Source organism: Muscardinus avellanarius (genome assembly GCF_963383645.1).
Source record: "Muscardinus avellanarius genome assembly, chromosome: 11".
Lineage (NCBI taxonomy): Eukaryota > Metazoa > Chordata > Mammalia > Rodentia > Gliridae > Muscardinus > Muscardinus avellanarius.
In genome coordinates, this window is record NC_137797.1 from 93,035,077 (window position 1) to 93,058,498 (window position 23,422).

At 50.5% G+C, this 23,422-nt stretch overlaps 1 protein-coding gene across 1 annotated transcript in view; it reads left to right on the forward strand.

The window, feature by feature from the left end:
* IQSEC3 (IQ motif and Sec7 domain ArfGEF 3) overlaps nt 1-23,422 on the forward strand; it is a gene marked incomplete at both ends in the record, with an annotated part of 113,425 nt that overhangs the window by 30,069 nt on the left and 59,934 nt on the right. Inside the window, one exon of the mRNA XM_080706089.1 lies at nt 8,127-8,210. Coding sequence (XP_080562215.1) covers nt 8,127-8,210 — 84 coding nt within the window. The remainder of the gene's footprint in view (nt 1-8,126; nt 8,211-23,422) is intronic.

Consider the following 23,422-nt stretch of genomic DNA (forward strand, 5'->3'; position numbering starts at 1 on the left):
AGAAACAGCGGAGTTCAAAGTGAGGGACTGAATGGACACACGCAGGGGTGCGACTCATCTGTGCGGACTGGGCGCCCTGCGTGGATCCTGCTAGCTCATCCTGGCTGGGGCGGGGGTGAGGCCTCCTGTGGGCCCTCCCAAGGGAAGGGGACCCCCTAGCTTCTGAGGCAGAGGCAGGGGTCTCACACGGGGACAGGCCATGGTGGCCCGTCCTGGCAGTGGTCCAGGGCCTAGCACCATCCCACAGACTCATCTCTTCCCTCCTATCCCATCCCAGCCTCTGGTGCGGTATCCCATCCAGCTGCTGTGGTAGCTGCTCCCAGAGGGAGGAGAGAGGGCAGAGGAGGGAAGGGCGCTTCCCAGAGAGGAGGCAGCAGGCGGGCTGCAGAGATGGATGGACAGGCTGCCCAGCCTCCTCTGCAGCCGCCAGGGCCTCCTTCCCAGCTCTGCTCAAGAAGGAGCTTTGGCCTGTGTCAATGCACTGAGCGCCAACAGTATACCAGGTGCTGAGCACCACAATGCATCAGTCACTGAGCACCAATGGTACACCAGTCACTGAGCGCCAACAGTATACCAGGCAGTGAGCACCCACAGTATACCAGGCACTGAGCTCCCACAGTATACCAGCACTGATCGCCCACAGTATACCAGGCGCTGAGCACCCACAGTATACCAGGCACTGATTGCCCACAGTATACCAGGCACTGAGCACTCACAGTATACCAGGCACTGAGGGCCAACAGTATACCAGGCACTGAGCACCCACAGTATACCAGGCATTGAGCTCCCACAGTATACCAGGTGTTGAGCGCCAACAGTATACCAGGCATTGAATGCCCACAATATATCAGGCACTGAGCACCCACAATATACCAGGCACTGAGCGCCCACAGTATACCAGGCACTGAGCACCCACAGTATACCAGGCACTGAGCGCCCACAGTATACCAGGCACTGAGCACCCACAGTATACCAGGCACTGAGCTCCCACAGTATACCAGGCACTGAGTGCTTACAGTATACCAGGCACTGAGTGCCCACAGTATACCAGGCGTTGAGCGCCCACAGTATACCAGGCACTGAGCGCCCACAGTATACCAGGCAGTGAGCACCCACAGTATACCAGGCACTGAGCTCCCACAGTATACCAGGCGTTGAGCGCCCACAGTATACCAGGCGTTGAGCACCAATAACATGCCAGACTCTGAGTACCCACAGTAGGCCCAGCACTAGGCTAGGCACTATGGATGCCCAGCCCAGACTGGGTAAACAAACATGCACATCCCACTGGCCATAAAACCTTCTGAAGAAGAGTAATAGATGTGATCCTTGAAATCAGCCTGCTTGGTTTAGCTCTGCTTCCAACTAGCTGTGTGACCTTGGGAAAGTCACTCACCTCCTCTGGTCCTTTACTTTCTCATTTGTACAAAGGGGGATGTTAACACAGACCACAGAGACGTGTAAGGAGCGAGGCGATGTGTGCGAAAGCCCGGGAGTTGGTCATAATTCACAGACTCCCAGTGCCCCACCTCCTCACCTGGAGAGTGGCGAGGGGCTTGTTGGATGTTGGGTTTTTTTTAGTGTTGTTGTTTTTGTCTTGTGATGCTTTGCGGCACTGGGAATCAAACCCAGGGGCACTCTACCGCAGAGCCACATCCCTGACCCTTTTTATTTTTTATTTTGAGATAAGGTCTCACTAAGGTGCCCAAGCTGGCCTCGAACTTGTGATCCTCCTGCCTCAGACTCCCGAGGAGCTGGGATCCCAGCCTTGCGCCTCCGCGCTTGAGTGATGTTGTGGTTTTGCAAACATTCATGAACAAAAACCTGGAAGGTGCTTAGAACCATATGTGCCACACAGTAAAAAGTACAAAGGTCTGAGATGCAATTGTGAGTATTTTCCTGCTATTTATTATCTATCAACTCTCTCTACCAACTGTTAGGTGCGCGCAGGAAGTAAAAGGCAGAGAGAGGCCAGGAGGCGTGTTAAGAGTTTTAACGTGGTCCTCTCGGGGATGGGGGCTGGACCGCCCCTGGAGACCTGCGAGCCCCTCCCTCCGAGGCTAGAGGGACAATGCCTCTCTTTTTGGGGGTGGGACTGTGTGTGGGAACATCACTTCTCTCTCCATATCGCCTGTGACATCGCCTAGCAGAGTCTCCTCCTCCGTCTCCAGGGTTCCGCCTCCTGGGAGGAAGGGGGAGGGACCCGACTTGTCACCAACTTAAGTACACACTTTGTGTCTCTCCAGTTTCCCCAGCAACACCCTCTCTGGGCTCCAGGCTCCTACCCATCCAGGATACACATTGTATCCCATCCCTTGTCACCTCCATCTTTTTTGGTCTCTGACCATTTCTGTCTCTGTAGCCTTCTTGCTCTTAACAGTTTTGAGGGGGATCAGCCAGGTGTGTGTGGAGTGTCCCCAATTTAGAACTTCAATGGCCTGCTGTTTCTCTCGTGGTGAGCCTGGGGTTATGTGCTTTGCAGAAGAAAACTCAGGGGGCATTACTGTGCTCATCACACTCCAATTTTACTTTTAATGGGAATGAATGCTTTGGCTCCCTCAGTTTGGAGTCTCCTTCAGGATGGGGGAAGGGGAGTCCTCGAGGCTGAAGGCAGAGTTCAGGCAACGTAAGCAGAGACCTGTTCAGGTCAGAGTCTCAGGCCTTGACTCCAGCACAGGAAGTGGTCAGAGGCACACAGAGTAGGACCTGCAGCCCAGCATGGGCTAAACCCCACGTGGAGAAGCTCCTGGGAGCCCCCTGCCCAGGCTGAGGAGGCCCAAGGGCCCGAGGTGATGGAGGAGTGCAGAAGGACTGGAAGATGAGCCTCGCCTCTCAGCTGGGCTGTCCTGAAGGACCCTGCTGGCAGAAACCCCGGACAACGACTGCATCCTGACACCTCTGCCAGCCCGAGCCCAGTGCGCAGAAGGACGCGGGGACATTCAGACTGCATCAGCCATGGCATGTGCCAATGCAGCCAAAGACCAGGGACCTGGGAGGTCGGTCCCTCAGGACCTGCTCCATGCCTGGGCAGAGTGCAGCGCAGGCCCTGGGAGGAAGCTGCTGGGAAATAGAGACGGAGTCAGAACACAGACCCCTGCCCAGGCCCCACCATGCTAGCAGGTGACTGTCCCAGGGGCTCGCCTTCCTGAAACTTCAGTGCTAGGGCTGGTGACAAGCTGTGTCTCTTTGCTTGTGTTCTTGATGGCTTTTGTCAGGGTTCTCAACCTTCCCCCTACCCACCCCGGGCACGGGTGCAGATGGAGGCTTGGAACTGGAGGTACAGGTGGGGTGCCTGGGGGCTTTATCCACACACCTGGGTCCACCTGCCCCTGCACTGTTTGGGCTCTGAGCCCTTGTGATTCTTGCCCATGTCTTCCCCTTTCCTTCAAGCCAGGAAGCCTTGGAAGCTACCAGAACACTGTTGGGTTCCAGGCAGTTCTCTCCAAGGTTTCTGATTTCTCTCCAGGAAGCCGAGGCTGGGGAAGGAGGTGGGGGAGGCTGCGGAATGGGCCAGCGGACGACTCTAGAGGCGTCTCCACTCTGGGCCTCAGTTTTCTCACCTGTAAAAAATGAGGCGTCAGAGTCAGTTATTCTCTATTGCCCTTTCCTCTGTTTTTATTTTTACTTTTTTTTTTGCAGTGCTGGAGATTGAACCCAAGGCCCGGTGTGTGCCAAGCACATGCTCCTCTACTGAGTCACATCCTCAGCCTCTTGAGATTAATATATCGTGTTAATTATTAATCTGCGTTCTCTAGATTACATGTAATCTATAAAATTAATAATACATTAAATTAATAAAATCCAAGATAAAAATTGCTCATGATCCTATCCTGAAATGACATTAGTATCTCCGTTAGTTTCTTTCTTTCTTTCTTTCTTTCTTTCTTTCTTTCTTTCTTTCTTTCATGTATGTATGTATGTATGTATGTATGTATGTATGTATTTTTTGAGGTACTGGGGATGGAACCCAGGGGCATTCTACCTCCAAGCTACACCCCCAGCCCTATTTTTTATTATTTTAAATCAGGGCCTCACTAAGTATCTGAGGCTGGCCATGAACCTGCTATGCTTCTGTCTCAGCCCCCCAAGTACTGGGATTACAAACATGCACCACCATGCCCAGCATCTGTGCTGATTTCTTACTCTTCCTAGTTCTTTTTTAGGTCCATATTCAATTTTAATGGATTTACAGTAACATTATAAGTAGTAAGTTATATGATCCATTTTCAGCGAATATTCCACAAAGCTCTGCTTCTTCTACTTTTCCTACTTCCACCCCCATTTTTTTTTTTTCTGTTCTCATCCTGCGGCGGTAGCCATGGTTCACTGCTTAGTTCACACTCATAAAATATAGTGCGCTCATATAGCACACATGCACAGAATTTGCATCTGGGCAGCAAGGGGCCATTGCTTATTTGACAAAATCTGGACTACGCTATCTTCATTTCCCTGCAAACTGCTTTTCTTATTTAGCCATAGTTTGTGAAAATCCATCCAGGCCAAGAGATAGACTGCTAACTGATGCTTTTTTTTTTTTTTTTTTTTTTTTTTTTTGGTACTGGGGATAAAACCCAGGGTCATTCTATCTCTGAGCTACACCCCCAGCCCTATTTTTTTTTTTTTTTTTTTTTTTTGCGGGTCTGGGGATGGAACCGGGGCATTTGACCTCCGAGCTATATCCCTGCCCTATTTTTTATCAGGGTCTCACTAAGTTGCAGAGAGCCTCATTAAGTAGCTAAGGTTGTCCACAAACTGCGGTCCTCAGGTCTCAGCCTCCCGGATGCTGGGATTACAAGTGTGCGCTATCATCCCTGGCTTAACTCACACACATATATGTATATTGTATATTGTGTGTGTGTGGTACTGGGGGTGGAACCCAAGGGCCTTCTACCTCCTTGCTATACTCCCAGACCTATTTTATACTTTATTTGGGTCTCACTAAGTTGCTAAGAGCCTCACTAAGTAGCTGAGGCTGGCTTCGAACCTGTGCGATCCTCCTGTCTCAGCTTCCCAAGCGCAGGGATTACAAGCGTGCACCACCACACCCGGCGTCTAACTGAGACTTTTTGATGGGTGCATACGTCCATAGTATGGAGGAGGGTATCACAGCTCACTCAGCCATATCCTAATTATCAAGATTCAGGCTGTTTTCACTCATCCCCTCCCCTCAACTAAAAGCAATGCTGCTCACTTAGAATAAAAATACCTTTAGGAATAGGTACTTGCATTTTTTGCAAGTATAAAACCCCACTGGTGGGATTGTTGAATTAGAAGATGTGTGTCCCCTTTAGCTCCCCAAAACAAGTGTAAAAGTTCCCATCTCCACAGGCGGTGCCTGGGAAGCCCCGCCTCCCCACCTCCTCACCAGCACCTGGAGGCAGCAGCCTTTAGATGGCTGCTGGTCTGATGGAGGAGCAATGAGCTTTTTTTTTTTTGGTAGTACTGGGGTTCCTGGAAGCCCGTCTACCTCTGGGCTACACTCCCAGACCTATTTGTTATATTTTTATTTGGAAACAGGGTCTCTTAAGCCAGCGTGGCTGGCTTTAAACCTGCGTGATCCTCCTGTCTCCGCCTCCCAAGCACAGGGATTACAGCGCGTGCCACCACGCCCCGGCAGCAAGGAGCTTCTTTAATTTGCATTTTCTTGTTTACTAGCAACCCAGAGCCTCTTTGTGGTCTCCTCTGGCTCCTCTTCTGTCCACACCTCTTCGTACCCTTTTCCCATTCTTTTCTCTGGGCCTGTCTTTGCATTATGAGTGAGCTGGTGCTGATGTAGGAAGGCTTTCAATTTGCTTCCTTTGGGACGTGTACAAATATCCCCCCCCCCTCCCCACAGTCATTTATCTTTTGACTTTGTAGTTTATCTTTTTCCCAGATAAGATGTTTTTATTTTATCTAGTGAGATAGGTATATCTTTTCTTTGGTGTGTATATGTGTTTGTGGTACTGGGAATCGAACCCAGGGTCTTGCATGTGCTAAGCAACCACTCTACCAGGAGCCACATCCCCAGTCCTTTCATTTTTTTTAATGAAGAGATAGGGTTTTGCTATATCATCCAGGCTGGCCTTGAACTTGTGATTTTCCTGCCTCAGCCTACCAAGTAGCTGGGATTACAGATGTGTACCATCACACCTGGCTAGATATAAACATCTTTTTCTTAATGACTTTTCTATTTTGTTTTGTTTTTAAATCTTCTCAACATATAAGCTATATTCCCAAGTTTCCTTCTGAATGTTTCTCCTCCTCCTCCTCCTCCTCCTCCTCCTCCTCCTCCTCTTCCTCCTCCTCCTCCTCCTCCTCCTCCTCCTCCTCCTCCTCCTCCTCCTCCTCCTCCTTCTTCTTCTTCTTCTTCTTCTTCTTCTTCTTCTTCTTCTTCTTCTTCTCTTTCCCTCACTTAAACATATATTTTCTCTGGAATTTATTTTGTCATAGTAAGGTAGGCTCCAATGTTACTTTCTCCCAGGAGGATATAGAACTCGGCATTTCCAGTCTACTATCCCCTAGTGACTCTCAAGAGATGCCTTGGAAGGTGGCCACCAATATTGGGGCTGGGAGGGGGGTGCTAGGAGGTGGTAGACCCCCTGTCCCCCAACCCTGGAGCTGTTCTGTACTCGTTTTACAAAATGGGCCTCCAGCAAAGATTTGGGCACAGTTTTCTAAGCCTAAAGGAAGTCTGAAACCCCCTTTCAGATGACCTCCGGAACCCTTCCATGTCTGACACTCTCTGACTCCATGCCCAGGATGACAATCCCGTAGTAAAGGAGATAAGGCAACAGGTCCACACATCACTATCCAACAAGGGCTGTTGTATTAACTCCCAGGTTGGCGCAGAGTAGATCTCAGAATCACACAGCAATTCAAAGGAGGAAGGGACTTTGGGAGTCATTAGTCCAGCCCCCTTCAGTCCTGGCTATTTTAGAATTACCTGGGAGTTTGTAACAAGTCCTGGCGCCCTAGCCCCCTATCGAGTGATATGGTTCAGAATCCCCGGGGGTTAGGTCCCAGGCATGAGCATTTTTTTAGATCTTCTGGTGATTATTTGTTTATTTATTCATATTTATTTGTTCATTCATTCATTTGGTACTGGGGATTGGACTCAGAGGCATTCTATCTCTGAGCTACACCCACGGCCCTTTTATTTTGAAACAGGGTCTTGTTAAGTTGCTGAGGGCCGCACTAATTTGCTGACACTGACCTTGAACCCGCTCTCCTCCTGTCTCAGCCTCCCAAGTACCAGGATTTCAAACGGGCACCACCACACCCAACTCCTGGTGGTTCTTACGCAGCTAGAACTGAGAACCACTTCTGCAATTCAGCTCCCCGACTTCAGTAGTAAAGAAATCAAGACCCAGAACAAGTGAACGCCTGTAGCACAGCTGGTCCCCTGTAAAAATGCTCCTAGGACCTGTGTTTCCTCCTGGGTTGGCTTTCTCATTTCCACCCAACAACTTCATAATGAAGCACCTCGGCTCTTCAGTTGTCAACACTAAAGGCTCGGTGTGAATGATTCGTACTCTTACATATGATTAGCTTTTACTGCATGCAAATCTGTATATCACAGGTGACCAGGCGTGGTTTTGTTAGGGGCACAGGATCATAAAGAACTATTACAAGAGTGGATTGTGTGGAAAATCCTTAGGTAGAAGCCAGCAGCAGGGATGGGGGAGAAGAACCAGGTGGAGTTTGTTGATGGAGGGGTGCAGAGGACTCTCTGCAGGAGGTGGTGTTTGAATTAAGCCCACGGGTGACCCAGAAAAGGACTTGGATGGACAGACGCTCAATGCTGACACTTCCTGGGAGCAGCATTAAGCTACTTTAGTAGCTCAAAAGCCAGGGAAGGAAGGGTATGGTAGCGTATGCTTGTAATTCCAGTAACTGGGAGGCTGAGACAGGAGGATCACAGGTTCGAGGCCAGCCTTGGCAACTTAGCGAGACTCTGTTTCAAAATAAAAAATGTAAAAGAGCTGGGGGTGTAGCTCAGAGATAGAATGTCCCTGGATTCAATCCTCAATATATAAAAAAAAAATCCAGTGGAGGGGATCAGTGAGGTGTGGGGCGGGACCCATGGGTGCCAGGAGCCGGGTGCGGCCTGTCTTCTCTGACCTCCTCCTCTGCTCTGCCCACAGGAATGAGACCGTGCTGCACCAGTTTTGCTGCCCAGCCGCCGACGCCGAGCAGAAGCCCGCCTGCTCCGACCTGGCCTCCCACAGGTGGGACTGGCAGCCCTCCCTCCCTCCCTCCCTCCCCGCCCACCTCTCAGAGCCGAGCCCGCTGCACCTAGCTGCTGGGCTGCCTGCCTCCTGTGGTTCTGTCTGTCTGTGTCTCCTTTCCCACGCGTCCATTTCTCCTCCCTTCCTCTGCGCCCAGATCAGCCATTCATAACTATGAAGATCATCGCGCCCTATTGGTCCAATCCCAAACCTATCCCCTTCCTGGACAGAAGGGGGCGCTGCCGAGGCGAGGTTGGTGCGCTCTTCTGGACGCCTGTCTTCATTTGCCCTGAGCCGCTCATGCTGCTTCTCCCTGTCTCCTTCACCCGCCAGGCGGGCACTCCTCCACTCTGCACTTCCCAGTTCTCCTCGCCCGCAGCAGGGTCCCTGCCCCTCACCTCCGTCCATCCTCAGTCCCATCATCTCTGTTCTCTTCTCTTTCCCACCCATTTTTCTGTCTCACTTTGCACATTTCTCTTTTCTTGACTTGTTCTTTACCTCGCGGAGATTCTGGCCCTGAAATGGGCTCTATCTCCATCCCCTGATGCCCTGGTGTAAGGATGAGTTTGGGAGGCCGGGCGTGGTGGCGCACGCTTGTAATCCCCGCGCTTGGGAGGCAGAGGCAGGAGGATCGCGCTGGCTTAGGAGACCCTGTTTCCAAATTAAAAAAAAAAAAAGTAAAAATAGGTCTGGGAGTGTAGCCCGGAGGTAGAAGGGCTTCCAGGAACCCCAGTACCACCAAAAAAAAAAAAAAAAAGGAAAAGGATGAGTTTGGAGAAGTGATTTGAATCCCCGGGACCTGGGTTTCCTCACCAGCATCATGGGCTTGTCCTCAGCCACACGGCGAGGACCAACACCTGCACTGAGCTTAACACACCTGACTCTGGAGGCTCACCATCTGCATCTTTAAGGTTCAATGATTCTGTGATCCTTCCTCCTTTATTGTTTGGAAATAACTAGACAGTAATTGGAAGTGGTGGCTATTGACCTCGGCGTACAGACAAGTCCCTGTGAAAGGCATTGCTATAGTTTTCCTTTAAGGGACAGCTTGCGGTGGGTGGGGGAAGAGGCAGGACTCTGAGGCAGGAGCGGGCACCCCTTCAGGGTCTTTAAACCCAACGCTGAGGCAGGGATGGGAGTCCCTGAGGGCAGACAGATTGGAGGATGGGAGGCGAAAGGGAAGGATCAAGCCCTGCGCCCATGCTTTGGCTGGTCTCCTGGACAAGTTTTGGGCATGAAGCAAGTAACGCCCACCCACTGGGGCCCGTGGGAGTTCTCCCATGTAGTGGGGACACCCCCAAGTGAAAACGGCTCACCATTTTGGAAATTAGAAGAAGAGAGGGAAGTGGGAGAATGAAACAGTAGCAGAGAAGAGGAGAGAGTGGAACTTGGGGAGGCCCAAGACGCCCATGTTGAAAGGCCCTGGCTCTTAGCCATGGGCGGTCTCTGTACAGACACGCAGCCCAGTGTCCTTCCTAAATCGTCCCCTCTGTGGCTGGGGAGAAGTTGGCCTCCCACCCCTCAGCTATGGGAGCGAATGCAGCTCCAGGCTTTCATGAGGCTGGATAACTCCTGCTTTCAGCAAGCTCAGGCTGGGCGCAGGCAGCCTCCCCAGGCGTTTGCTGGGGTCCCTCTGGTCGGCTCCCCACGCTCCACCAGCCAGCTCCCGCCGCCTGCCCGCAGCCCTGCTTCCCGGCCTCTGGGTGGCAAGGGGCATGAAGGCACTGACTCTAACCAGGGCTCCCAAGGCCCAGGGTTGCTTCCAAGGCTTGGGTGGGTGCTAGGAAGCCTATTACCTTAGTTCCCCAAAGGTATTTTTTTGCCTTTCCCTTGGATGTACATACGCTGGGGATGGGCTGGAGGTGCTCTGGGGAGGGAAGCTAGGTGGGGAGATGCTCCGGAATGGCCTTGGAGGGCCCAACCCACTGCAGCCCCTCCTCTATGTCAGGCAGAGAGACTGGCCCCCAAGATGCCTTTCGGGCTTCAATGCTTCAGTTAAGTGTTTCTTATCTGAAATACTTCAGACCAGAAATGTTTAGGATTTCTCTAATTCCCAGTTGCTCCAAGTTGTCCCGTCTGTCTGTCTGTCTGGTTTGTAGTTTTGAGAGTCTGCATTTGTCTGTCTGATGTGATTTCTTGCCCTGTGGCAGGAGGGGCCTCTGTCAGTCCGTCTGTTCTCCAGGGAATTCCAACCTAAGATAAGTTTTCTCCCATCACGCTCAACATCCTGCTCCCAGCTCTATCAATGACCCCTTTAGACCCTGTTCCCTTCCCTCCCCCTTCCCCTGAACCAGGTACCCCACCTCCAGAGTGTAGCCCACACTTCCAGGGCGGTCATTCAGAAGACTATGTCAAGGTCCAAGACGCAGCCAAGGGGTAAGCACAGGTGAGTGCGGCCGAGCCCGTGGCACGCCCGGGGCTGAGGGACAAGCCAGGACCCTCCTCACTTGGTCAGTGTGGTTTTCTGTCAGCTCAGCCGATCTCCAGCTGAATCGCGGCCTCCTCTTAGGATTTCTAGGGATAAACCAATAGGTTTCTATAGGACACCCCAAAAGAAAATCCAAAGCCAGCTGTCAGAACTCAGAGGCTTTGGTATGTGGACCCAGCCAGTCCTGGGGCCTCCCTTCCCTTCTTGCTCTGCACCTTGGCTGAGGCCAATGGCAGCACGAGTTTGCAGGTGTCTGCCCCCCTCCCCATGCGCCCACTACACGCTGTGTCATCCCTTGGGCGCTTCAAGGGCAGCTTGTCTCTCTGATGAGCTGCTTTAGCCCAAGGCCCACCCTCAGCCCAGAAGAACCTCTGAGCTCTCCCAGAGAGGCACCAGGGCCTGGGAGGCCCTCCCAGCAACCAAAGAAGCCCAGAAACCTCAGCCCTATCGAGGCTGGGACAGCCTCACTGGGGGGCTAGGAAGCCTCCCCCAGCCGTGTATAGAGGAGCAGTAGGCAGCTGGGTCAGGAGAAACTCTTTCTCTGGACCTGGAGCCTGCCAGGGAGAGATGCTCCCTGGGGAGGAAAGACTGAAACTGAGCAAGTCTAGAAGTTGGAGCTTCCTTAAAAGGGAGACCTGGTGGGCCTTAGGAAGCTGTGTACAGTGGAGCAGTTGAGGGCTGGCGAAGGAAGGGCTGAGGCTGGGCCAGCAGTAGGCTTATCATGGGCTTCACTGAGCCAGGCTCTCTGCACACATCTGGGGAAATAACTGATGCCTGCCGGGGGGTAGTCAGCCCTCTGGCGGGGGCTGGGAGACGTGGGGCCACTTGTAGCGGGACAGGGGACAGCAATTACGTGCTAGGCTCTTCCTCCCCAAAGGCTGGGGAGCTGGTGTCCCCCTTCCCCACCTCCTCCCTGGCGCTGGCTAATGACAGCGCTTTATTCTGGGGACTGAATGGGCTTGTAATTGCAGCCCTACTTTCGATCCCACGGCTCCCCTCCCTCTCAGGCTCTCAGTGACATTCAGAACAATGATGGGGAGCTGACCAGCGCCTCCAGGAAGGAGCAGAACTGGGGACCATTTGTTGTCGTGGTCGTGGGTGGTGATGGAGCCGAGAGGAGGAAGACTGGCTCTATGAGAGTAATGGAGGGGGAGGGGCAGGGAGGACTCACAGCGAAGCCCTGGTCCTGGGGAGGAAGAGGGGACCTGGGGACAGTTGGTGCCCTGAGACCCAGCACCTGAGCGCCTTCCTTCTGGTGGGGTGCTTGAGCCATACTTCTTCCCACCCCTACTCCAGGGGAAGGGACGCGATGCTATGCCGTGTTTCTACCAGGGACACTGTGCTAAGCGCCCTCCATATTGTGATCTGCCTTCAAATTGTGCATTAGGTGTGATTCCCACGTGCTGATAAGGAGTGGGGTGGAGGGACGTTGGGTAATTTGGCAGAGGGACCGCTGCTAATCAGATCTGCAGCTGAAGACTGAGCCCAGTAACTCCAAAATGCAACCTCCGCCCTCGGAGCTTTTGACATTTTCTTTTTGTTGTTTTGTTTTGTTTTTAAGAGCTAAATAGAAATCCAGCCATTTATTTCATTTAGTCTTGAGTAAACATCTGTTTCTTCTGGTTATAAGTCATGCATGCTAGTTGTTGGAAATATGGAAAACACGGAAATATAAAGAGGAATCTAAAAATTGAATCCAATCATATGGAATTGACTACTGTTAATATTTAGGCGTACTGAGATTGAATTCAGGGGTGTTCTACCTCTAAGATAACCACCAGCCCTTTTTCTTATTTTTTATTTTGAAACAGAGTCTCACTAAGTTGCTGAGGCTGGCCTTGAAACAGCAATCCTTTCGTCTCAGCCTCCTAAGTACTACCATTACAGATGCGTGCATGTGCAGACTTCCAGTGTTTTATTTTTCTTTGCACTGAGTTTTACATTATCTCCAAAGATTTATGTGTGTGTGTGTGTGTGTGTGTGTGTGTGTGTGTGTGTGTATTACTGATGTTGAAACCCAGGGGCCTTCTACCCCTGAACTACATCTTCAGACCTATTTTATTTTTTATTTGGAAACAGGGTCTGGCTAAGTTGCTGAGAGCCTCACTAACTTTCTTAGGCTGGCTTTGAACCTACCATCCTCCTGTCTTAGCCTCTCAAATCCTGGATTTACAAGCATGTGCTATCAGACCCGGTTTTTCAAAGATTTATTTATTTATTTATTTATTTAGCAGTACTGGGAATGAAACCCAGGGGCATTCAACCTCCAAGCTACACCCTCAGTCCTATTTATTATTATTATTATTAATTATTATTTTATTTATTCATTCATTTATTTATTTTTGGTGGTTCTGGGGTTCCTGGAAGCCTTTCTACCTCCGGGCTACACTCCCAGACCTATTTTATACTTTTTTATTTTTGGAAACAGGGTCTCTTAAGCCAGCGTGCCTGGCTTCGAACCTGCGGCATCCTCCTGTCTCCACCTCCCAAGTGCGGGGATTACAAGCGTGCACCACCACGCCCGGCTTTTATTATTTATTTTTGAAACAAGGTCTCAGTAAGTTAAAGAGAGCCTCACTAAGTAGCTGAAGCTCTCTGTGATCCTTCTGTCTCAGCCTCCCAAGTACTGGGATTATAAGTGTGTGCCACCAAGCCTGGCTTCAAAGATTTACATTTTACAAAAGGTGTTGTGGCCTGCATTTCTCACTTGGTATACTTAGTTTACAGAGCCCCCTGGCCTAACCTCCTGAGGCCCCCACTTGCCCCGGTGGCTCACGGGACTCACAGCCTTACTTTTGAATGTCTGCAGCATGGCCCAGGCTCCACTGAAGCCTGCACACGCTGGATGTCCTTGGGGAAGGGGCACTTTTCCAAGAATGGCTGTTGGAGAGAGCCCCACATTAGAACGGCCAGAGCCTCCTTCCCTCGCCTCCCCCTGCTGGCTCTGACGGCCTCGAGTATGATCAATGAACCAACCAGTGTTTACTCAGCAATTACAGAGCAATTAAATTCTCAATCGATACCATTTAGTTCTCCAACAGCTGGGCAGGGCGCTTCTGCGTCACCTGGCGGCTCCCATCTCCAGCTCAGAGGCTGCTGGGAAGCCTGCCCCACCCTCTGGTGGAGCTGAGCAGCCACCTGTGTGGCTCCAGATTACAGAGCCTCGTGTCTCTTCCCTAGAGACGCACAGGAAAGCCCCTGGCTTCCCTGGAAGGCCCCAGGGGCAGCCTGCCCAGTCCCCAGGCTCCAGGGTCTCCGTGTCTTCACACCAGGAAGGCAGTAGGTGGCGGGGGACACAGGGAAGCATCTGTCTCCTTTGGAGAGGTTGGGACGGTGGGACCCAAACCCAGGATGCAGTGAAAATCGCCTGTCACTGAGGGGAGCAGCCAGCCTGCTCGCCGGGCCCCAGGTGGGATTCGCGGTTGAAGACCTCCCTGTGATGGGGACACAGCACGGCCAGCCCGGCAGGGAAGAGCCTGCGGGGTGGGCAGGCTGGCTTCTTCTTAGCTGGGCTTCTGAGGGCCTCTGGAGTTATGGCAGAATCTGCCTGGGCTGGGCTCCAAGCCTGAGGCGACCACAGGACAGCAAGGGGACCTCTAATGGAGCTAATAAAATCGGTCCCCCGAGGAGCTGTGCCATCTCTCTCTCTCTCTCTCTCTCTCTCTCTCTCTCTCTCTCTCTCTCTCTGCTTTTTGTTGCATCTGTGTCTTTCTTGCCAGATACAGGAGGCACAAAAAACAAAATAGATGCCAAAGTACTTTGAGCTTTGGAGAGGGTATTAAGATATGCCAGAGAATTACAGGTTGAGTGTCCTTTATCTGGAATGTTTGGGACCAGAAATGTTTAGAATTTCAGATTTTTTTCCCTAGATTTTTAGTACATTTGCATATAAATAATGAGATGGTTGGGGATGGAACCCAAACCTAAACATGAAATTCATCTGCTTTGTATGAACCTTCTACAATAGCCTGGAGGTAATTTTATACAACAAATAACTTTGTGCACAAAACAAAGTCTCATGGTATGAAATTCTCCACTTGCGGCATCCTGTCAGTACCCAAATAGTTTTAAATTTGGGGACATTATGGATTTCGGTGTTTAAGATGAGGAACACCTAGCCTGTGTTAGAACAGTTGTATCCTGTCATGATTTGGGACTTGTTCGGGAGGCTGTCCTCAGCTAGATGTGAGACTCGTGTTTAAAGGTGACTATCTATCTGCCCAGGCCAAATGCCTTGAGTAATTGTTGTTGCCGGGCCTAGAGCCTCTTTACAAGACTGCCCTCTTCTTGGCACCCAGGCTGTCACCCGAGGGTACTTAGGAGACTTTACCTGTCTGTGCTGGGGGCTGCAGCATGTTAAACAGGCAACTTTTGCAGCATGATTGGAGAAGATGAGATTCTGTCTCTTTCTATTTGAATCTCCTACCATGAGAGACAGAAAGTGAATACTAGTGATCATGTTTTCAGCACCTGCTCTGTGCTATACAAATATCACCCAATTTAACCCTCAGCAGAGGCTCGTGAAGTATTATTTATTATTCCCACTTTACAGACAGGGAAACAGAGACTCAGAGACGATGAATGTTGTCCCAGGGTAAGAGCTGAGCTAGGATTTGAACTAAGCGTCTGTCCCTTCCGGCCTCTAGCCACCCCAGTCAGATGGCAACAGGGTGGGTGTCAGTAGTGTGGGACTCCCTTCCTGCCCCTCCGCCTGCCCCAGGAAGCCGTTCCCAGACTCCAGGCAGCATCAGGCACATGCATCGGGCCAACCAGGCTGAAGAGAGAAACGACCGACCGGGGAGCACTTCTAATAAGGAAAACGAAACAATTCCAGGCTTTATTTAAAGAAAATAAACATAACCAAAGATCATGCTTCCAGAACAACAAAGTGAAAGATACTTAGCCCAGCGTGGTAGTGCTGGCCTGTATTCCTGGTATGTGGGAGACTGTCGGCAACCCAGTAAGACCCTCTTTCAAAAAAAGAAAGTAAACATAACGGGGAGCGGGACTGGGAGGTATAGCTTGGAAGGTTCAGTCCCAAGTACTGAAAAAAGAAAATACAGAAAGATACCATGAGGACTATCTAGCTTTCTCTGTTCTATTGATACTAATGTAGTTTTGTCCTACTGAAGTCTTCTTATGTAATCTCTAGAATATTCTTTTTTCATTCCCAAGAAAAGTAACCTCTTTTTGCAGGCCCAGAAATTTTTCTAACCCTATGGTTTCCTGTGGTTTTGCTTTCTTTTTTCAAAGACCCTCTTTACCCATTCCTTTGTCTTTTAACCAATAACCTGACCACAAAAAATAATTTATAATTTTCACAAGTGTATCAGATGCATGACAATAAAACTTAAAAGTATAAAAAATTTGTTTCATTAAATCAAGAGGGGAAAAGGGGGAGGGCATACCTATAGTGAGAGTGAGTTAATCTGATTAGGCATTCTTAAAAGACTTTGCCACCTTTGAGAGACCTTGGGATGACTTTAAAAAAAAAAGAGGATTCTAGAAATTTATTTAGTTATCATTAAAAAAATAAACAGGATAGATAGCTCGGTGAAAGATGACTAGCCTGTTGGGGTCTCCAGGGGAAGGAAAGAGAAATTGGTTTAAAGGCACCGGGAGTAGAAGAGAGTCAGGGCACCCTGCCTGAAGCGCCTTGCCCGCTGTGTTGATGCCGGAGTAGAACTGGGGCTCCCTGACCAGACATAGACATAGACAGCGCACTCTCCTTCCCTAGGCCAGAGTTTCCCCAATATGACTTGCTGGGATACACAATCTAATCCCCAGGACCCCTCTAGCAGTGATTCTCCATAAAGATGCTTGGCCTGGGTCTATACCCGGGGCCCATGCACGGAGACCAGGCGAGTTCATAAAGCAAGACAAGGGCTGAATTGGATGGAAGAACTGAGGGGCTGCTGGGCAGCCAGGCTGGCACCATGTGGGGTGCGAAGAAAGGGATGTATTTCACAGCTTCTTGACAGGAGTTTCTTTCTGTATTTTACTTACTATTAAAACGCTACTTTCATAACAGAAAAAGGTTTTGTTTTTTGGTTTTTGTTTTTTGTTTTGGTGTTACTGAGGATTGAACCCAGGAGCATTCTACCTCCACGCTATACCTTCAGCCCTTTTTAAATTTTTATACTTGTTTTTGAAACAAGGCCTCTCACTAGGTTGCTGAGAGTCTCTGGCATTGCGGAGGCTGTCCTCAAACCTGCAAACTTCCTTTCTCAGCCTCATAAATAAATACCAGGATTACAGGCATGTGTCACCATACCCGACTACAAAACGAAGCTTTTTTTTTTTTTTTTTTTTTTCAGTACTGGGAACTGAGCCCAAGGGCATTCTACCTCCGAGCTATACCCCCAGCCCTATTTTTCTTTCTTTCTTTCTTTCTTTCTTTCTTTCTTTCTTTCTTTCTTTCTTTCTTTCATTTTTTATTTCTTTATTTCCTTATTTCTTTATTTCTTTATTTTATTTCTTTATTATTATTATTATTATTATTTTTTTTTTTTATTTTTTTTTTTGGTGGTACTGGGGTTCCTGGAAGCCCTTCTACCTCCAGGCTACACTCCCAGACCTATTTTTACATTTTTATTTGGAACCGCGATCCTCCTGTCTCTGCCTCCCAAGCGCGGGGATTACAAGTGTGCGCCACCACGCCCGGCTTTATTCTTTATTTTGAAACAGGTTCTCACTAAGCAGCTGAGGCTGGCCGCAAACCTGCGATGCTCCTGTCTCAGTCTCCCAAGTACTGGGATTACAAGCATGTGCTACCGTACCAGGCTAAAAGAAAACTTTTGTAAGGAGCAAAGTAATTTGCTCATAATACACAGCCCACTCATAGCTGACCCCTCTGGGTGTCCCTCTTTCTCAGCATCTTGAGAAGAGACTGGGTTATTGGAATGTCTACCTCCCCTCCCTCCGCCAAGGCCCCAGGAAATAGCCCACCTCCCTCCCTGACCTGTGGGGTGTTGGCAAGGTGGAGGGGGGGGGGAGAGAGAGAGAGAGAGAGAGAGAGAGAGAGAGAGAGAGAGAGAGAGAGAGAGAGAGGAGAGGCGCGCGCGGGAGGCTCTCGGAACTGAAAAGCCAACAATCTGGGGTGGAGATCAAAGCATCCACTGCTCAAAGCAGCCACTGCCCTGGTCACTACCAGTCAAGTGGGATCACAGCACAGGGAGCTTCCTAGACACCACACCACCCAGACAAGGATCTGGTGGCAGAGGCAGAGATGGGATTAGGAATAGGCGTTAGATCAGGAAAGTGTTCTTGCCAGCGTTGGTTTGTCTGCCTGCTCACCTGACAGGAGAAGTGTAACTTTGGCAGGGAAGGTCCAGGCCCTGGCACTGCCCCCTGCCCTGCCCCACGGGTGCCTCCGCAGGCTGGGATCTCAGAGGTATCTTCCTACAGAGATGGCTCCAGAGTAACTAGGTGATGGCCTGCTGGCAATTCTCTTGGGTTATAAGACTTTTCAGTAAGCACATGCCTGGCGTCCTTAGACACTCCAGGCCATCAGAGACCTTTCCCCTGGTGCATGGGGAAACTGAGCCTGGGAAAAGCTCAGGACCAAAGAAACGTCCACCGTGCTGAAGTAAGGTAGGGCTGTCCTGGGTTGGAGCAGGGGCAGCTGGAATGAAGGGCCTTTATTGCTGAGGGAGCACAGAGTACCTGGGCATGGCCGCATGCCCTGCCTGGAGCAGAGGCAGTGTATAGGGGGATTGCAGGGGGCCACAGGGAGAGGCAAGGTCCCTGCTCTCCAGGGAGCAATCAGCTCATGAACCCAGAACTAGGGGCCATGACAGGTCTCCTGAGCATCAAATGAGTGCCCCGGGCACCTTGTGCTTTATTTCATTAATTCTTCCAGAAAAATCAGGTAGTCGGCACCCCCACTTTATGCTTGGGGAATCAGGCTCAGAGGTTAAGGAACTAGCCGAATGTCACTCAGCTAGCCAGTGGCGGGGTTCTAACCAAGGGTGGTCTGTCTGGGTCTAAACCTCACGCGTGTTACTCTGTTGTCTGTCTCCAGCCCTACTTACCTCCCAGTGAGCTTCCCTGGGCATCATCTCTAACTCAGACCTTTAGAAATTTCACCATACAAAAGGAAAAATCCAAGATGTCTCCAACCCCAAGACACCGAGAACATACAAAGATGATTAGCTCAAGTTAGAGACTGTTCTTCATCCTGAAATCATGACTTTCCTACCGGTCAGATTCTTTTTTACAATAGTAGGGGAAGCAATGAATGGAGCTTTTCCTTGTTATTTTCTTATTTGACAAAATAAAATATTGGAAATCCTAAAAAAAAAAAAGAAAAGAAGATAAAAAAAAAGGAGAGTTGCTACCCACACAAGGCTTACTGTGCATTTTCTGTGCATAATTCCCTTCACCTTCAGGACAGCTCCTCCCACGGAGAGGACGGCAAGGCAGCGGGCTGCGCGGCGGTACACGGTGAGCCAGCATCAGGCCCGGGCAGTGTCTGCGATTGGGAATGCTGCCATGCCACCCCCAATGCCAGTTGGCTGACACTGCTGGCCTCAGGTGCCCCCAAGGTACTCACACCCGGGGCCTGGCTCAGGCTGCCACCGACCTACCCTGCAGCTCTCCCGAGATCCCCTAGAATTTCTGTGAGCTGCTCCTGTTTGGCACCAATGTCCCTGTGGAGGTGGTTACAGATCCAGGAGAGAGCGGCAAGGACTCGTTCTATAGGAGCAATTCCATTTTCTTTTTTTTTTTTTTTTTTTTTTTTGGTGGTACTAGGGATGGAACCCAGGGGCCCTCTACCTCTGGGCTACACTCCCAGACCTATTTTATATTTTATTTGGAGACAGTGTCTCTTAAGCCAGCTAAGGCTGGCTTCGAACCTGCATGATCCTCCTGTCTCAGCCTCCCAAGCACGGGGATTACAAGCGCGCGCCACCACGCCCGGCTTGAGCAATTCCATTTTCTTTTCTTAAAAGGTTTTCGAGTTCTAGACTGTGAGGCACAGCCGACTGCTGACAGAGCTTGCCAGCTTCCCAGACCTGCCAGCCAGCCCCAAGGGCCAGGGTCATTCCTCCTGAAGGCCCTGCCCAAGTCCTTGGGATCTGAAGATCCCCATAGATTGTTCCAAAGCTGCTCCATGAGGCACGCTGTGCTGACTTGGTGTTCCTGAGCAGCAGACCCCAGTGGTGACATTCAGACAAAGAAGAAGCACAGAGCATTGGTGCACACCTGTAATCACTACTTGGGAGGCTGAGACCGATGATCACAAGTTCACGGCCAGCCTCAGCCATTTAGCAAGACCCTGTTTCAAATAATAAAAAAAAATAGTACTGGTGCTGGGAGAGAGAGAGAGAGAGAGAGAGAGAGAGAGAGAGAGAGAGAGAGAGAGAGAGAGAGAGGGAGAGGGAGAGGGAGAGGGAGGAAGGGAGAGAGAGAGAGAGAGAGAGAGAGAGAGAGAGAGAGAGAGAGAGAGAGAGAGAGAGAGAGAGAGGAAATTTGGCCATATGGTAAATCTGGGGAACAAGGAATGTGAATCAGGACTTGGATTCTTCGTAGGAGGGAAGTAGATATACCGGAGCATTAGTCTTCTAATGTGCTATTTCTCATACTGGCTACACATGAATGATTTTCTTCATGGCTCACATATATGTTGCATATATAAAATAGTTCATTACAAGAAAAATTAAGTAAAAACTAGCATTCTTTAGGTTGTAAGTTCTTTCTTTCTTTATTTCTTTTCTTTCTTTCTTTCTTTCTTTCTTTCTTTTTCTTTTTCTTTTCTTTTCTTTTCAGTGCTAGGATGGAAACCAGGGCCTCGTGCATGCTAGGCAAGTGCTCTACCACTGAGCCAGAGCCTTCCCAGGCTGAAAATCTTAAATGTCCAAACCAGTTGAGAGAGAATTTCGGTGTGCCTTCAAGGAAGCTTCTGGACCCCCCTTTTAAGGCCAGGGAGTTAGGAATGTAATGCTTGTAATCCCAGCATTCGGGAGGCTGAGACAGTAGGACTGCAGTTCGAGGTCAGCCTCAGCTACTTAGTGAGGTCCTCTGCAACTCAGTGAGACCCTGTTTCAAAATAAAGAATAAAAAAATAGGGCTGAGGGTGTAGCTCAGAGGTAGAATGCCCCTGGGTTTCATCTCCAGCATTGCAAAAAAATTAAAAATATTAATAAAAATAAAAAATACATTCTGTAAGTTAATAAATATATATGCACGGGGCTTAAAAGTACTCTAAGGTTTACTGGACCTTTTAAGAACTCTGGATGGGAGGAAAACAGGCCTTCAGAGTGAAGGGGAGGGCAAATGGGGAATTTTTAAACTTAAAACTACAGTCCCTCTTCCCTTCTCTGTTTGTATCCTTTCTGCTTATTTATTTCTCCCGTCCTACCTTAACAAATGAGAAAATAGGAGATTCACAAGGCTCCCCATGCACAGGCCTGCCAGGCCTTCAGAGAAACATGTATGTCTAAAGCCGTGTTGTGTACTGGGGAGAGGCGGGGAGGGGATTCTTAGAGCTTGATTTTGCTACCAGATCCAAACCTATTTATGAGAACATAAAGAGCTCAGAAATATCCAGATTCCAGGGCCAATGAGATGGCCCAACTTGGAGCCTTGAGGGAGACATGTTCTGAGGAGACCTGAGGAAGCTTCCAGATGGACACCCCCCTCCTGAGGAAGCTTCCAGATGAACACCCCTCTCCTGAGGAAGCTTCCAGATGGACACCCCCGTCCTGAGGAAGCTTCCAGATGGACACCCCCGTCCTGAGGAAGCTTCCAGATGGACACCCCCGTCCTGAGGAAGCTTCCAGGTGGACACCCCCCTTCCTGAGGAAGCTTCCAGATGGACACCCCCATTCTGAGGAAGCTTCCAGATGGACACCCCCCTCCTGAGGAAGCTTCCAGATGGACACCCCCCTCCTGAGGAAGCTTCCAGATGGACACCCCCCTCCTGAGGAAGCTTCCAGGTGGACACCCCCCTCCTGAGGAAGCTTCCAGATGGACACCCCCCTCCTGAGGAAGCTTCCAGGTGGACACCCCCCTCCTCAGCTCTTTGGTCCTGCTGCACCAGGTGCTGGCTTTCACTGTGGGATGTGTGCAGTGGGGGGGCAAATTTGCCACCTTACGATGGTTAGCAGAAACCCCATTAGGTATTATGGGTTAAGAGAAGGCTTGAACTCAGAGAATGTCTGTGATTCCTTTGACAGGAAACCCTTAGAGAAAAACCAGACCCGCTGGCACCTTCTGGGACAGCTATGAGCCCACAGGCTGGTATCTCCAAGGAGCCAAAAGGAGAGAAAATAACTTACCCTTTCAGGGCCCTGGGGGCCTGGGCGGGAGACACGGCTGTCACAGCCAGTGAAGTGAGGCCAGCCTCTGGAAGTGGCAGGCCTCGGAAGCCACATCTGCCCTCCTTCAGGGGTTTCTATTCTGAGCCCTAACTTACAGCGTGATGAGGGCGACCAAGGATCCCCGGGCCGGGGAAGGGGCTGGCTTGGATTAAGTGACCAAGGAAGACGGGGAGGCCAGCTGGCTGGTATCCATTAGCAGGCATGGGCAGTGTGGCCCTGGGAGCAGCAAAGGGCACTGGGAAGTCGAGGAGCTGGGCCTCCCCGTCCTTCCACGTCAAAGCATCTGTCAAACTGCCCACTCTAGTGACCCAGAGGCTTATCAAGGTTGTAGGGAACACAGAAGGCAGCGGAGGGATTCCGTCTGACTCTCCGCTCAGGGCTCTTTCCACCGGGGGCCGGGTTTTCCAGGCTGTTCTTTGATTCTTGTTCTGTTGCTAACACCATCCCCTATTCACCTCAACATCCGGGCCTCCCAAGGGTGCTTGTCTTCCTGGGCTTGGCACCTTCATTCACCTTCTTGAGTCAGAGAAGAAGCACTAGAAGCATTTTAGTGCAAGTTAAAGATGGTTAGAGATGTCTTGAGGGAGCCGGGCATGGTGGCACAAGCCTGCAATCCCAGTATTTGGGAAGCTGAGACAGGAGGATCACAGGTTCAAGGCCATTGTGTGGTAACTTAGCAAGACCTTGTTCCAAAATAAACAATAAAAAAATAGGGCTGGAGGTGTAGCTCAGAGGTAGAATGCCCCTGGTTCAATCCCCAGAGTGTGCACACATGCACACGTGCGCGTGCATGCGCGCGCGCACACACACACACACACACACACACACACACAATCTTGAGAGGATGTGAGGCACATTCTTAGCTTTTGTCTGGAAAATCCTTCATTTCTGTGTCTCAGAAAAGCCTTGAGAACTGGCAGGGTGTGGGACAATCTGGTGTCCTCAGTCAGGCCCTCAGGCAAAGCCTCTCAGCCCGAGACTGCAGAGATGAGGACACAGCCCCTCAACCTGGCTCTTCCATGAACTGCCTGCCACCACCACCAGCCACCTCCTTCCCTTCTCCTGACTTTGTGCCAAGGGCTCCCGCCTGTGCCACTTCTCACGGGAGATGAAGGAGCCTATATTTCCTCCTCCCTTCTCAAGCAGATCCTCCAGGCCTCCTTCTGGGTTGCACACAGCGCTCCTCAGTTGCTCCTGGCAACATGGGCGGCCAGGAGTCCGGAGGGGATGCTCAGTGCCCTTAGTCAGCTCCCAGGAAGGAGCTGTGTGGTGCAAGTGCTGGTGGGTATTGCCAGTGTGCTTTCCCCTCTCCCTCTGTAGAAAGTTTATGAGGTCCTTCATCTTCATCACTCTCCTAGAAAGGAGGTATTTGCACCCCTATTTTGCAGATGAGAAAACTAGGGCGCAGCAAAGCTGAGTATCTCTCTCAAGGTCACCCGAGTTGCAGACCCAGGGGCCTC